We start from the raw sequence: 16,765 nt of genomic DNA, 5'->3' as shown, positions 1-16,765 counted from the left end.
GCCCAGTTGTGTAAAGTACACGTTGATTTTTGGTTTCACACAGGACACAGACAGAGGGCTCCAGGTTGAAAGTACTTAATTAAGTTAAATTAAGTACAATTAAGTACTTAATTGCTAGCAGTCTGGTGAAGTTTCACGCAACAAATTGTACATTCTTTGTATCACTTCTTGGTGAAAATATCTTGTTTTGTCATTGTAAAAGTCCTCTCCTATTTTTACTAAATTTGGAAGTCTTTCACAAGCATTGAAATCTTTGAAACCTGATAGAATCAATGTGGTTTCTTTTAAAAAATTGGGGAGAAAAAGAAAACTTGGCAAGCAATGAATTCTGCATGAACCTGGGAGAAAACTCTGTTTCAGAAATATGTAATAATATACGTAATTTTCAGTTTTTTTTAAAAATCTCTTTTCTTTCATTGATAATTATCCTGAACTTTTTTCAAACAAAGTTCTTGCTCATTTTGAGTCATTTCCTCTTAAGTTGTTCATTGCTTTCTCTTCGTATTTTTTAAAGAAATTAAGCCAATTTGCTCAAGTTTCAAAGGTTAATATTTGTCCCAAGGTAGGAACGTTTATGCCCAAAAGTCAATCACTGTTGATTTTTTGAGTTCTGAATTTTGGATGCTTTCTTGTTTTCAGCAGAATGAAAATGATGTTTTCTGTCGGCAGAAATCCTGTTTGTTTTGTCTCTGAGGGGGAGGGGTTTGTGTTTTGTGTGTGTGTGTGTGTGTGTGTGTGTGTTTTGTGTGTGTTGCAGATTGATGTTGGCGGTATCAGTTGTGAGGCTCATTCATGAGGCGAGACAGAGCAGAAAAGTCTGTAGCATGTTGTCATGCGAGAGCCGAGAGGCCTTTTATAGACAGGTGAGTCTCATCAGCTGAACTGCTCACAGGTGATCAGGAGAGATGAGAAACAGCTGAGCTCAACTTCCTGTGCTACAGCAAAGAGTCTGAATATATCTCAGAATAAAGCGAAATATTTATTCTCTTCATTTGTTAAAATCCTGTTTTCACTTTGTCATTATGGGGTGATGCATGTAGCTTGATGAGGGGGAATTTTAATTTCAATCATTTTATCATAATACTGCAACTAGCAAAAAAAACTCTTAAAATACCAGGGATGGAATACTTAACTGTACTTTAGTGCAATTTTAAGGACATTTGTGCACATCCTTTTTATACTACTTTGACTACTACTACTACTTTTACTTTGGTAATTTATCATTTTTTTGTTTTATTTTATTTATTTATTTATTTATTTTACTAATTTTGAGGTAATTTCTCATTGCCTTCTTCTTATTTTTAAAGAAATCAAGACAATTTGATGAGGTTAAAAAAAAGTAAACTGCTGAGCTCCAAACACACCAGTTACATTAAACAACACTCACCGGAGCCATTTTCATGCAACATGTGACAAACTTGGGACAAAAACGTGTTGGAATATTACTGTATATATAAAAGAGCTGGATACAATAAAGCTAAAAAGGTTTCACTCCATACTGTCATACCTCGAACATCATTTTTTCTTTCATACATTGGAGTTTTTAATAGACAGAGCTTGTCATTTATCAAATTAAAATTGTGGCCATGTGGACATGGACCGCCTGCAGGACTGAGGAGCCTGAGCAGAGTCCTCCATAAATAAATTTCTGATCAAACCTCCCGTGTTCAAACACAGAAGGTCCCTTTGGACATTGGTGCACATGTGGAGGAACCTGGGAAAAAGAATAAAAAAGCCAAATCTGTGAAGTTACACTTTTATTTCATCCTTTTTGTAAACCATAGCAGTAGTTTGTTTGTCCCAGGTTTCAGAAAAACGGAGAAACACTTAGAGATAATAATGTCTGCATCTCTGGAAAGCTACGACAGAAATAAGAAGAAGGAAAAGAAACAGCAAGACGGTGAGTGGGAGGAGGCTCAGAGAGCGAACAAAAACTGGGGCAACAAAAAGTCTGCTGCACTTCCATCTGAAAGACATTTCCCCTGGAAGAAGGAGGCCCTCTGTGTCTGTCTGCTGGGCAGGGACGCTGGGAGATCCCTCCCTGCTGCTCCTCCTCACCGAACCTTCATCTGCCCACTCTGACTCCCAGATAACCCCGACTCTCCTTCACGCACCCCGACATCAAAGTCACCGGCTCAAAGCTCAGGTAACGTATCCATAATCCAACAGCAGACTCATCTGCCATTCACTCCTCTGTCTCAGCGGGAGCAGTGAAAATTATTAATGACGACGGCCAGTATGGGAGCCAGGAATATCTGCAGCAACAAACACCAGTTACATATGATAAGAACTGTTTACCAGAATAAATACTTAACAAGAGATATTACCCCAAATTCAAACAACGCATGTAGCACTTAAATCACCGTCATGAGACAGACGGACATCACACCCTGTTTCAAACAGTTTAACGTCATATTTGAAAGTGACATCTGCATTTCCTCCATGTCAAAGTGAAAAAGTCCCAACAATTATTTATTTACTTTTTATCTTTTTTATTCTATTCATTTATTTATTTTTCTCATTGATTGTGCATCATTAGGAGGGTTAGCATTATTCATGCTTTGTCTGCATTTATGTAATATTTTAGTTTGATTTTGATCATGACACTCGTATTGCATCGGATACTCATGTACATAGTACGTCACTTGCTTATTTGTAGGCATCTTGGGATTTTAGACTCACGTGACCTGTCAGGTGACTTAAATACTTGTACTTATGTGTTGTATCTCTGCACTTTTTCGTGTCAGAAGAAGGACTTGGGGCCGAAACATCACACATGTGGAGGTAAGTAAATGTTCACGGGAGCATTATCTAGTGTGTGGACTTTATTTGTATTTTTGTGTCTGTTTTCTGTCCAGCACTTTGTCCTCACTACTTTTGGATGTGTGTGCTGCTAGAACGTTTTTCTATTCAGTCAAAAAAAGTTATGCATGAACTCACAACACGGTCTCATACCAAGTCGTAACAGTGGACTTCCACGTCTACATGTTACTCTCTACGTATCCCTCTGTGTCTGCTGTTGATGTTCTGGGATGTCGCTACCGTCAACAAAAGGATGATGCACGTGGTTATGTTTAGACAACAACAGCACATGGCAACCAACGCCGTGGAGAAAAAAGGCATCACATTAAGACAGGAAGCAAACACCAGACTCCTGCATGAAAGTCCATCCTTCCCGCTCTATCGGCACCATCGCACTCCTTATATCACGTTGTTACCAGCAGCATTTAACGCCACATCATACGCCATTCGGTGATGTATCATGCAGATGCGACAGGTTCTGTCCAGCCTTGTTCTGCACTGACACCGTCCAGCAGCTTATGCCACGGTATGGTATTTGATGACTTCAAAATTAGAACTCACTGATCTTTACTCATCATACATCAGTTTTTTGGGCCTGTTTCAGTCTTACTTTGGCTGTGTAACCGTATATTTCCCATGATGCCAAAACAAAGCCTGCAGTATATAAGAAAACAGCATGTTCAGCAAGCTGTTTCCGTTTTGCTTTTGTCAGGGCGCCGCAGGATTCACACGCTTAACTTCAAACTTCTGAAACTCTTCATTCAAGGTGAGATCAATGTTGTGGTTTGGCCAAAAATTACAAAGTAAACAGAGACTTTTTAAATCTTTCCTGATCAATCAAGTGCTTTGAGCCTAAAAAACAACCCGAATGAGATTAATCAAGCTTCAGTTGCTATGAGAAGATATTGTCGGGAAAAACAATAAAATAAAGTTTTACAGACATGTTCATTAAAAAAAGTAGCCCATCATGTAAACTACAAAAAATAAATAGCTGGCTTTCAAGCTTACTTTTGATTTAAACATCAAATAGTTAATTTAAGCAGCAACTGATTTCTTAGACCTGATCAAAGCTCTAGATCAAACCAAGTTTTAATCTGTTACTAGTCTAATTTTTCAGTCTCCAGATTTGGTTAAAAAATGACTCCTAAAGCTACTTTAATTCTCTGATTTAGGTTTTGAGTTTAGTCTCTGTTGCTCCTCAGTTTTCTGCTTCAGCGGCTCACCTGATTGTCTCCACCTGGCTGCACAGCTGCACCTTGTTAGTCATTTCTTCTTCCCTGAGGTGTGTTTGACTCGTACCCGAGCGTGTGCTGTCTGCGGGTCGCAGCAGTCTTGTCTGGGTACCTGATTGTCTCTTTGACCAGAAGTTTGAGATTAGAGAAAAATCTGATCATAAATAAACCACATTCACGATCATATATTGCACACATTATGTATATATATCGTGCACATTTCTTATTCTATAGTATGTTGCTATGTACACTGTAACATATAGAATCAATGTTTTATATATCTAAACCTTACATACTAGTTTATACATTGTAATTTTGGACAAGGCACATATTTGTGTTTTGCAATTATACACTTTTACACACATTACATACTCAGCATACTATACATATGTTACATCTTTAAAGTTTACATACTGGTGCGAAATTGAAGCATATTACATGCAATTTTGTTTTGTATTTTTACTAATGTACATAAATATTTTTACCTAATTCGTATTTTAATACATCTTATTTCTACTTATTCTACTTATTTCTATGCCCCCCAGAGATCAATAAAGTGTTTTTTATTCTGGTCAACATACAGTCACTCATCATTTTCAGATGTATTAAAGACCTTCATTGTGTATATACAAATACATAAAAATATGAATAAATATTTTTTTAAAAAATTTGAATACCCCCGCCTTTAAAAAAAAAAAAAAAGATGCACTGTGGTTATTAAACGTGGCCATGCATGTGATGTTTCCTCCTGCAGATGATGGATGTCCGCTGGCAGCCTCACTGAGCTGCTGTTTGATTATGCACAGTCTGACAGGCCTCTTTTGTCATCCGATAAAATGCATAATTTATCTACACTTTACTAAGCAGGAAGCGAAAAGAAAGGATTGTCATTTCCTCCCTGTGTGTGTGTGTGTGTGTGTGTGTGTGTGTGTGTGTGTGTGGTACTGGTGTGTGTGTGTGTGTGTGTGTGTGTGTGTGTGGGGGTACTGGGGGGGGGGGGCAGTCTCTGTGCCAAGATGAACGGTCTGGACTTTTAGCGTCAGTGTCTGGAGGAGTGTGTGTGTCCCTGAAGGCCTCGTCTCCTTATAGAGGCATGTTTCTGCTCTCAGACTAAACTGCAGCAGCAGGGCGACACATTCTTCAGCCTGCTCCAAAAACACATCACAGCACGGAGGGAATAAACCGACACAACAGAGCACAACGTGTGGAGGACCTCACTGTATCTCTGTCTTACCTTGTGAAACCAATAACGCACAGGAGGAAATATATATCACGTATATAACGGTACGTTTTACATTGGTGTGCTTTCAGATACTGGACTTCTTCAACCTCAGAGATCTAACTGTAGAGTAAAAGTCAGCTAAGCAGAGGTTCTCACATTTGTATCAACTTATAAAAGTATCCAATGCCGTTTATTAACTCCTTTACATTTATATAAAAAAGACAGGTGTAAATGAATCTAGTAAGTTAGCATAGTCAGTGGGAATCCGTGTCACATTCACTTGTCTGTAGCAGTGACAGTAGATTTTTAACAGGAACTGTAATTACTGGATTGTTTTCACTGTTTTCAGTGTTGTTTAGTTTTAGGCAACAGAAGCAGCACATTCTCATCAGTGGACCTCCATGTCTAAATATTACACTCTGGTCATCCTTCTGCGTCTGCTGTTGACGTTGCGTGATGCTGCTATCTTGATGTCAACACAAGCACATGGTGGGATGACGCTGCACGTGGTTATGTTTGGTCAACAAAAGCACATGGCAACCAACACCAGGACGTCAACAAATGTTGGCACAGAGGGTTAGGATCAGGGGAAGACGGCACATGGTAAGGTGTAACAAAAATGCCAAGAATGCCAGACTCCTGCATGAAAGGCCACTATTTGTCAAATCTATCCAACACCCCTCCAAATCTACAGGTGCCCTCGTGCTCCTTATATTCTTCATTTCCAACCTGACCTGTGTTTCAACTTGACGCCGTCCAGCAGCGAATCATGTGAACATGAGCAGGTGCCGTCCAGCTCGCCGACAACACATCATAACACCAAAAATGGTTCTGTCTGGCCACGTTCTTGGTAGCGTTTCATTCTGGCACTAAAAGTGGCTTTTGGTGTTGGGATCTGACACCTAAAATCATTGCAAAAGCGACAGTTTTTGGTGACTTTGGAATGTGGATGGGCTGAATATTCAGCGAGGCAGGAAGTGCTCTGTAAGTAAAAGTAACATTACAGTATAAAACTGATACATAGCAAGTAAAGTCTTGCAGTCCAAATCTACATAAATCCATGGAAGCATAAGCAGCAAAATCAGGGTTCCTACATCCTAAGGCAAGTTAGATTTAAGACTTTTTTAATCACACTCAGAAAGACATGTAAGACCAATTTTACAATAACCACAACTGAAAAAATAACAGCATGAATCTGCATCAGTCACTCTGGATTAGAGACAATTCTTAGTCTCCAGCAGCGTTTCATCCTGATGCCGTCCAGCAGCGTATCATGCAGACACATCAGGTTCCATCCAGCTGTGTTCTCAACTAAAGCCGCCTGACGGCATATCATGCGGCCGTGGAAGGTGCTGTCTGAAGGCATGTGATAACACTGCAAATGGTTGTATCCTACCACGTTCTCAGCAAACGCTACTCAGCAGCATATCATACAGCTGCGAAAGTTGCATTCTGCCGTCAGGATCTTATGCCAAAATCAATGCAAAAGCGGCTGTATTTGATGCCTTTTAAATGACAACAGGCTGAAACGAAACGTGTATTTACCCTAAACTTTTGTTTGCCACAGATTCTATTTTCTGCAATGATCCAAAAGACAATTTCCATTATTGTTTTGTAGAGGAAACCAGGGCGATGTTCCCTCTGGGTCGCCTCCAAAAAACATCATCCCTGCACAACTTGATCTTCTCCTCGCTGTTACCAAACAGCTTCAGGTACATTACCAACACCCTCTGAGCCGAAGTACGGCCAACGCTTTGTTTATTTGTTCTGCTGCAGTGATGAAGAGATGACAGCCAAAATGAAAGCAGCTCTTACAGGATGTCCAGGCTGAGAGCGTACAGACTATCTTTACAAGACGAACACATTAATGCAGATAACGGTGCATCAGGTTCAGGGCGCTTTTGTCCACATTGACTTGTACTCTGCTGGAGATTACAGAGGGGATGAAGGGGATCTGGCACCGCTGCTGTTGTATATTGTTGAGAAAACGGTGACACATACCCACACATGCAGTATACATACACAATGGGGAGGAGGCAGAACAACAAGAGCATGACCTATATATGCCAGGGACACCCGAACAATGCACGGCTTATCAACCCTCTGAACACACAATAACAGCTGCAGGAGCAAGAAAGAGCTGATCCACCAGGGACGGCAGCTCGCAGATAACCGTCCCACACAGTCTAAGTCTCAGCGTGTTGGCTGAAACCAGAGATGTGAAGTGACTGAGAGCATGTACTCTGTTCAAAACCACTTCAGAGAAACATCTACATTTTGCAGACTTTCTATTTTCACTTGAAGGACAGTTGTATTGTTTTACTCCCCTACATTTATCTGACTGCTCGTATACCCAGATTTTACAGTAATCTTTGAGGGATAGCATGAAATCTGGTCTCTATCTCATCAATCAGGAGACACTGAAAGTTTAACTCTGCGTAAAAACCTCAGAGTGGTTTTCCAAACATTAATTCTTCTTGCAGACTTCATAACATGCAAGTTTAACCCTTTGAATTTTGATAAAAATTTATTGATTTCTCCCAAGACAATGAGGAACAGAAGAAGAAATGGCCCCAAAAAATTGGCAAGAAATGTGTAAAAAGTCAAAGAAAAATTGATTACTGGTTTGAAGTATTCCTCTTCATGAGCACCGGCGGTTTGAGGGACACCAGAGGTGCTCCTGCTGCCTCTCTTTTTCACGTGATTTTAGATCACCTGTGTACACTTTGTAACAAGTAAGGGATTAAATCTATTTCACCTTATAAAAGCCTTGAGCATTTGTGCCTCAGTGTGATGAATTGTGACAAAAAAAACATCTCAGTCTAAAAAAAATCTCAGTTTAACTTCCAGAAAATCCACTCTACAATAATGTTACTTTGATATAAAGTTAACTGTACTCAGATAAAAGGTTTTATCCATCTCTCAGTTGGGTTATCGCGGCCTGAAGACTGAGGTAGGTTTACCAGGGCGGCATTCATGTTTCCACAAACACCGGAGCCCTCAGGAGACAATAAAAAGCCTCTGAAACTGAGCTGGCTGTCGGGGCTGAAAGCTTTTACAGTGTCAGCTTATTATCTTTTAATTTCTGCAGTGATTGTAGCAGCACAAAGACACACTGCTCTGTAATCAGCAGTTTGTTTTGCTCCAGCAGAGACAGCTCTGTTCCTGCTTTAAGTAGATAATTGGAGAGCTGGGGGAGACACCAACAAAGACCACAGGAGGAGGAGGAGGAGGAGGAGGAGGAGGTGGAGGAGGTGGGGAGTTCAGAAGTGCAGTCTGCAACTGATTCTGACTTGAAAAGCAGAGTATGTAGTCAGTGGATATTATCACTGGCCGACCTAAACACGAGCTGAAATTAATATTAAAATCTAAACTCAACAATCAGAGGGTGTAGAAAGTTTGTGAAATCACCACAAACAAAGTCCAAAGAACAACAATCAGTGAATCTTCTGAGCAGCAGAACAACAGCAGCTTTAACCCTTTGAAACCTGCATTGACATCACTTTTTTTGTGCTGCGTTCAAACACCTTCACAAGTATCTAAGCCTCTGAAATCTGAGCTAACTGGTTGATTTCTTTTGGGGGAGTAAAGACTATGAGCAACCAGATACACGGTCATCTTGCAATTGTGTTTTTATCGTCATTTTGAAAATATCGAAAAGTTTTGTGCAAATCTGTAATGGAAACCCGCCTTCTGACACCTCACCGATCATATACAGAAGTTCGTCAGTTAAAGACCAGAAGATCTGGATCAAACTCAGAGTTGTGTCTCTTTTCACTGAAAGATTTTGACTCTGTAATCCCTCAGTCTGGCGCAGTGACCATCCGTCATGTAGTCTGATCCAGGCGGACTTCACCAAGCAGCTAAACCGAAGCTTTGCCACAGCGGTGCCAGATCAGACATTATGTGTCACTCTGAAGGCAATGAGAAACAAACACGTGTTCCCCTCAGATGACTTCTTGTGCTTCAGGTTATAAACTGACAGCTTCTGCGTGCAGTTTGACAGAAGTCAGGCCTCGTTCTGCAGACACTGAAACCGTTCCTTCAGTGTAAGCAGGGCAGGCTTCTCTGGAGGCGCTGTATATTTGGAGGCCGTTGTTTTTTTTAGGCCACTCGTGTGTCTAACTGTGCTGCACATGTGGCCTTCGTTTTCCTGCATGTTTCAAACTGATAAATGGGTCAAACCAAAAGAGACTCTGCTGCTACGTTACTGGCGTCAAATATAACGAGTCACCATGGCATCACTTTGACCTTATGATTAAAATACACGAGAAGCATATTCACACAGCGTTATGTTTACTTATGGCTTATGGTAACGTGAACTTCAGCTGTAAACAGAAACTGAAGATAAATATTGACTGAAAGATGATTAACTGAGTTGGCCCCGTGTTGCAAATTTGGCTTGTTTAAAGAAATAGATGACTACGTTTCATAAATACCCAAAGACAGAACCGCACACTATTTATACCAAATTGAACCCCAGAATCTCCAAAGTTGCTACATGAGTCGGGCATGTACGGTTCACTGAACAGGTCTATTGGACACAGGCCGAGGGGCCCAAAGTGTCAGGCCTTCACATGCAAAATTTTACTCAAATAAACACATAGTGACCAGGAAGAGACTTGAATAACCACAAAGCTGTGCAAAGAAACTCCAAAGAGGCACAAAAGGATGATGAAAACAGGCAAAACTACCTCAAAATGACAACAAAGTAACAAAACGTCCAAAAAAACCACACAAAATGACCTAAAAGAAATCACAAAAAGATGCACAGCGACTACAAAGAGACGCAAAACCACCACAAAGTCTGTGTGTCTTCCTCTTAGGTAGGCGAGGTGGTGGGGCCCTCTGAATATCTGTGCCCAGGGGCCCCTTGTGTTGTGATTCAGCCATGATGTCCGGCTGAATGTGGGGGGAATAATGCAGGAGAGTATGCGGGGTATTAGACGGGATGCAGCAGGTGCAGCTCCAGTGAAAAGCTGCATGAAGATAACATACGTGTGATTAACCGGACCGACACGTGAATGTTGGTGACTCCGGGCGAGGTAAACACGGACGTTAATGCTGCAGCCGACGAAGGGAAGAGGGTGAAACCTGCTTCCTAAAATCACTGGGCTGGTTCTGCGATGCTGTTGCCATAGCAACGGGTAGTCCTGATATGACAGGGCTCTCTGTTTGTCTTTCTGTGGGGAAACCTCTCCGCTTCAAACCCAACTACAAACCCAACCTGAGGGTGTCCACCAAACACTAAACTGATGGTTTTTAGCTTTTTTAACAGACTTTGATTTGGAGACGTATAACTCAACACACGTCGATGTCATGAAATCACACATGGGAGAGAAATGAGGAAAAACAAAGTTTTGCTACACTGATGTGAAACCATTGTTTTCTAATATTTGCCGTCTTTGTGGAATTTTTGGTAATTTTACTTCTCTGGGACTCAAACTGTAATTTAAGTGAAACCACGTGAGTAGAACTTTGCTTTTGGTAAAACAAACATTTTGCAAATTACTCATTTAATCTTTAACGTTGCAATTATATGTGTTTTTTTAAGTTAAATCTTAATCTGAAAAGTCATCAAAGCTGTCAAATAAATGCAGAGCAATAATATTTCTCTCTGAGACGTGGTGGACTGGAAGTATAAAGTACCAAAAATGTAAATGTATCTCAAAATGTACTGAAGTAAGCACTAATTACTGTCTACATCAAACATTCAATCACTGAAAACTGCACTCACTTGATATTTTTCTCTCAAATGCTGGTTACAAATGTGGTGGATCAATACGCTAATACAACAGGTGTGTCTTGGGATGGTTGCGATAAAAATCTGAGCGAAATAAGTCTTAAAAAAATTCTTGATTTCTTGATTGATTTCTTTCACAACAACAACTTAACAAGGAATGATCCAAAACTTAGCAACAAATATGTAAAAAGCAAATTTATAGAGAGTTAGAGTAAGTAGGAAAGAAAATTATCTAAAAATATTAGCAACAAAGGAAACTAAAACACAAGGAAATGATCTAAAAGTGTCACAGTGTATATGTATTGTGCAGCATATTTTGAATATTTAATTCTAATAATCATAAATATAGTTTCTGTATATTTTTCTCTTTTTATTAAGATAATTGTCTAATATCTCTTTCTCTCCTGTTATAATATTAATTTTCAGGCTGTTTTCTTATCACCTTTACGATTTCTTGCAATTTACTCATAACCTTTCCCGTGTTTTGAAGAGAATTAAAGCTTTTTGCTCAGTTTTTACAGGTTTTAATATTTGTGAAAGGCGTCTAAATGCAGCACGAGTATAAACGATGTCCATACAGGTTTTAAAGTTAATCTTCCAAACAGTTTCCCCCTGAAGTCAGAAACTCTGACAAAACTGGAGCACATGTTGTACTTCACAGCAGCTCTGGCAGCAGAGAGGCTCTAATCCAAAAATATGAATATAAAATGATTTAAGTGAGCGCTGGTAACTGCACTCAGGACAGAAACTGACTTACTGGTGAGCACTGGTCCCATTGGAGCGCCGCTCGCTGCTGTAAACACTGTTGTGAAGCAGAAAATTCAGCACTGCAATGCAGATCCATAAATTTCCCAAACGAGCTCCGGCTGTGCTCGAAATGTTGCAACTCACGTGCAGAAATCTGCGCCGAGGCCTTTGTGTAACGTCTGCAGACTTCAGAGGGATTTCCTCTCATTTAACCTCCTGCAGGAACCTCTGACCTCTGTGACCTTTGACCTCTTTGATCCACACCTGTGAGGATCTGGATAAAGAAACTGATCAGGTCAAAGGTTCGCAGATCGTTATCATCCGTCTCACTTCCTGCTGCTCGTGCTCCCATCATGTTTAATAAGGAGCCCCAGATCAAAACATACATGTAGTTTCAGATATAAGAGTTGGCCTTAGGGACTGTTCTTTATTTATCAGAGGGTGGCAGTTTGGTTTTTTTTACCTTCCCCAAAGCTACACATATTTTTTGTGGGAAATGCACGAACCGTTCGTCCAACATGATGTATCCAAGAACCATCTGAAATCGGAAAATCCAACAATAATTTCAATACACTGATTTTTTTTACATTTCAGGCAAATCATTAAAAAATGTAAAAAATAAAAATAAGAAAATTTAAAAAATCACCAAAAGTTTTTTTTAATCACCAAGACCTTTGCAGAAAAACTGTTTAAAGGAAAAATAAATAAAAATCTAAAGGATAGCAAAATTGCCATTTTTTTAATTAAAGAAACATTTTAAGAAATAAAAACTGGGGAAAAAACAATTCAAGAAAAAAAAATCAGCACAAATTTTTAAGGAAAACATAACTTCCAATAAAAAAAGGCGATAAAATAAATACAGAACCATTTAAAGTTGCATGCCCCTCCCATAAGCCAAAATTAAAACAAACAAACAAAAGAAAACGTAAGTCAACCCAATGCTTAAGGAATTATTTTACACGCTCCCTCTTTTTGCACCAGCCACTGTCCTCTAATAAATAACAAACAGTCCCTAATAATGATATAAAAACAGCCCAGGATCGTTAGTTTATAAAGTTTTTAAGTGTAAATAAGATGCCAGAGTGAATAAAAAAAGCATCAAAACAGATTATTCATCAAAGGAGGAGGATCCCCTGGACCCCCTACAGAGGCCTAAGCCCCCAGTGTCCTCAAATCCTGGAAACGCCCCTGCAACCACATCCTGTAAATGAAGAACAGCCACCAAAAACATGGATTTTAAATCTTTTAATATTCAAAAAATACTTCAATTTTGGCTTCTTAGTACATAAACCGCCTGGATCTGCTCCTCTGTTAATACAGTGTAGTTCTCTACTGTCTGTTAGGAAATGAAAAGTGCAAAGTAGTGGACACTGTGTCCTCCTCCCGTCCAGCACGCAGAGGAAAGGCTACTTCAATGCTCCCAAAGAAACAGTCAGCGCGACATCCAAACTCCCGATGTCGGATCTCCGAAACAAACAAAAGATAAAGAGCCAGGGGCACGAGTGACCCGAGCCACGTGCAAAATCAAACCCCACAGTTCCCGTCCTGTGGGTGAAAACCAAAACCACAAAGTCCTCAGTGAGCTTTTTCTTCAGTGTTCAGAGTCCACGATAAAGCAGCAGATGGACGGGCCAGCCCGTCCCTCGTCCTCCATGCTGTCCATCTCAACAGTCTTTTCAAGTTTCTCCTCTTAATGTGTCTTTTTGGTTAATATGTGGTTTATATCCTGCAGCCTGCTGGGCACCTGAAAATCTGACAGCTTGATGTTACTTTATAAATTTTAGGAAACTGATCGCCTTCAAAAATGTAAATAAATATAACATTCAGTCTTAATTTGTGTTTACTTTATATCTGATTTTTAAGTTTACTTAAAATGTAATAATATTCATTTAATTTTGTGAAGTTGTCGCAACTCAAAAGTGAATTTTCTAATCATATCAGTCTTTCTACGTTTTAGAAACTTCAGTAAACTAAGTTTAACGTGTATATATCTGTATTCTGCTGGTCGAAAACTTGTCAATCATATTTGTATTTTCTTTAATGTGTTAAAAAGAACTTGCAGATCTGCAAAGTTCATCATTTCAAGTTGCAACAACTTCACAAAATTAACTAAATATGCTTCAATTTTGAGTAAACCTAATGATAAAACATCAAGTAAACACAAATTAAGATTAATAGTTATAATTACAGGGTTCCCACACATGGTCATAACCAAACATTTTTTCTTAAAAACAACCAAAAAAAATTAAGGAAGAAAAAATTGTTTACGGTTTCTGTAAAATTTGCCAAAAAATTAGAGAAAAAATGTTATTTTTTTTTAATGAAGAACAAAAAAGACATTTAAATCAAATATGCCTTCCAAACATGTTTTCTTAAAAAAAAAAAAAAGAAAGAAACTTAGGGTTTTCCATAAAAATCAGCAAAAAATCAAAACTTATTAAAGTTACTTTACATCAGCTACAGAAAATAAATTCACTTTTATGTTACATTAATATCATTTAATTTATCACACAACTCATTTCCATGATTTTTCCAAAACTTTCAGTGAATGTTACTATTCCATTGTTTTTCAAGGTCTAGAAAATGTCATTGGGAAATTCCATGACTTTTCCAGGTTTTCCATGACCATGGGAACCCTGTATTTACTCTTCTTTTTCAAGGCAATCCGTTTTCCCAGAATATTTTGAGTGAGATCGACCTGTCAGATCGTGCTGAGTGTGCAGGAGCATCATTCAGCAAACTTCACAGCGTCAAATAATCCAAACTGAGGATTTTTTTTAAAAATCACTGCAAAGTAAAAAAAAAAGGTGTTCAGGGCAACACTGGCAGAACCCGGATCCTTCCAGTCCATGAAAACTGTCCTCAGACCAGCAGCTGTTACCGCTTCTTCTTCTGTTTCAGGGATTTCCTCCTCTTCACGATCATCTCATACAGTTTGTCCATGCCCTCGTGCAGCCCCTCACCTATGATCGCGCACGCGGGCTGGATGTGATAGGTGGTGGAGGGGGTGAGCTCGTGCAGAGCTAGCTGTTTCTCTATGTCCGCCACCGGCAGAGATTTGGGCAGGTCCTGCTTGTTGGCGATGACCAGCAGCGGCGTGCCCTGGTTCTCCGCGAACTTGGTGACTTTGTGCAGCTCGGTCTTCGCCTCCTCGAGCCTGTCCACGTCCACGGAGTCCACCACGTAAATGATCCCGTCGGTGCACCGGCTGTAGGACTTCCACAGCGGCCTCAGCTTCTCCTGGCCCCCCACGTCCCAGAAGTGACAGCTGATGCCCTTCGCGGTGCCGTTGCTCAGCTTGATCTTCTCCGTGTTGAAGCCGATCGTGGGGACCGTGTTGACAAACTCGTTAAATTTGAGTCTGTAGAGGACTGTGGTCTTCCCCGCAGAGTCCAAACCCAGCATGACGATGTGGAGAGACTGGAAGGCAGAGATGTTGGAGAAGCTGTTGCCCATGTTTTTTTCTTGTATCCACCGCCCGGTTTTAGGAAAATAACCCAGCTCCGGAGCTCAGACCCCGCTCATGAATCCCCGTGCAGAAGCAGGGGAGGTGCGCAGGCCCCGGTGCGCTCTGGATGACTGATCGGCTCCGATGTGGCCCTCAGCAGTAGCGGGGGACGCGGTGCGCCTCGGCAGGACGCAGCGCGCCGTTCATTAGTATTCTCCTCACGCAGTCACATCCATTTGGCCACGAAGAAGCTCCACGGTTAAAGAGGGCTCCTCGAGGACACAGTGGACGGTGTCAGCGCGTGGAAGGACAACCGTGATGTCAACCTTCAGCAGCCCAAAGAAGCCGTATCCTCAGATTCCGGATCAAACGCTCCCTCTGGAAGCTGCGCACAAACACGTCCGCCTCCTCTGACTGCGCCCTGCTCCCGTCATCAAAATCCACCGATTCGTCGGCCGGTCGGTGTCGGGGCGCTGCGGTGCTCTCCGGTCGGCCGCTGCAGCTGCTCTGTTGTGAGTCTGACAAAACAAGACCGCAAAACAAGAGGCGGCCCCGCTACGCTCCACCCCGCCGGGACATGTGCCAATGAGGCAGCGCGCGTCCTCACGAGCTGCTGTGGTCCGGCTCCTGACACACACACACACACACACACACACACACACACACACTAAAGTACAAACTTCACGTGCAGCGTTTGGCTCAGACCACACTGTAAAGATCTTTGTCTTAGAAATAAAATAAATTAAATTATATTCGTTTCTGAGATTGTCGGTTTGATTTGGTTTGATTTCCTTCAAAAACATGGGAGGAAGTCAGTGAGCAACTTAAGAAAAAGTGACCTACGAATTCAAATTAGAAAAGACAAAAAAGTTCAAGAAAATAACAAATAAAAATGGACAAAATAAAAATCACCAACAACTTTTAATTAAAACATGCCTTCCAAACATGTTTTCTTAAAATAAATAAATAAATAAATAAATACTAAATGAAAACAAAACAAAAAATAAAGGGTTTTATATAAAAATCAACAAAAACAAACAACAACAAAAAAAAGACAAAACATCACATTTAATAAGAAAAAAATGCATTCCAAACCCTGCCAAATTGATGATTTTTTTTTTTCTTCTTTTATTTAGAAAAAAAACAAAACATTGTCACACATAACGTTTGCTACGTTAGGCTACATTATAACTTCAGCTACAGAAAATAAACTCAGTTATGTGACATTAATAGCATTTAATTTATCACACACAGCACATTAACATGATTTTTTCCAAAACTTTCAGTGTTTTTTTTCCTTGTTTCATGGCTTTTCCAGGCCTGGAAAATGTGATTTTGAAATTCCATGACTTTTCCAGGTTTTTCATGTCTGTTTACTTTCTTTTTTCAAGACAATCGGTTTCCGGGAATATTTTTAGCAAGCCTGACCTGAAAATTAGTTTAAAAAAGAAAAGACAAACAAGAAAATGACCTGAAAAAGCCTTAATAGTTATAACAATTCCTCAAAATAATTCATAAAATATAGTTTTCTGGATTTTTTAAAATAATTTTGAAAAAAAAATCAAACCAAT

The 16,765-nt window shown here is 40.1% G+C and overlaps 1 protein-coding gene across 1 annotated transcript; it reads right to left on the bottom strand.

Annotated features, from left to right (window-relative positions):
* Positions 1-14,229: 14,229 nt before the first annotated feature.
* Positions 14,230-15,687, bottom strand: LOC121948940 (ADP-ribosylation factor-like protein 4C). The gene has a single exon (XM_042494493.1). The coding sequence runs from the start codon at positions 15,200-15,202 to the stop codon at positions 14,624-14,626; it is 579 nt and encodes a 192-aa protein (XP_042350427.1). The 5' UTR covers positions 15,203-15,687; the 3' UTR covers positions 14,230-14,623.
* Positions 15,688-16,765: the final 1,078 nt, after the last annotated feature.

The sequence above is a fragment of the Plectropomus leopardus genome, chromosome 10 (assembly GCF_008729295.1).
Source record: "Plectropomus leopardus isolate mb chromosome 10, YSFRI_Pleo_2.0, whole genome shotgun sequence".
NCBI lineage: Eukaryota > Metazoa > Chordata > Actinopteri > Perciformes > Serranidae > Plectropomus > Plectropomus leopardus.
Note: the sequence above shows the minus strand (reverse complement) of the source record. Positions and strands in the feature narration are given on the sequence as shown.

Bases quoted from the DNA above. Each gene is read 5' to 3' on its own strand.
- LOC121948940 (XM_042494493.1), bottom strand. From the start codon at position 15,202: ATGGGCAACAGCTTCTCCAACATCTCTGCCTTCCAGTCTCTCCACATC.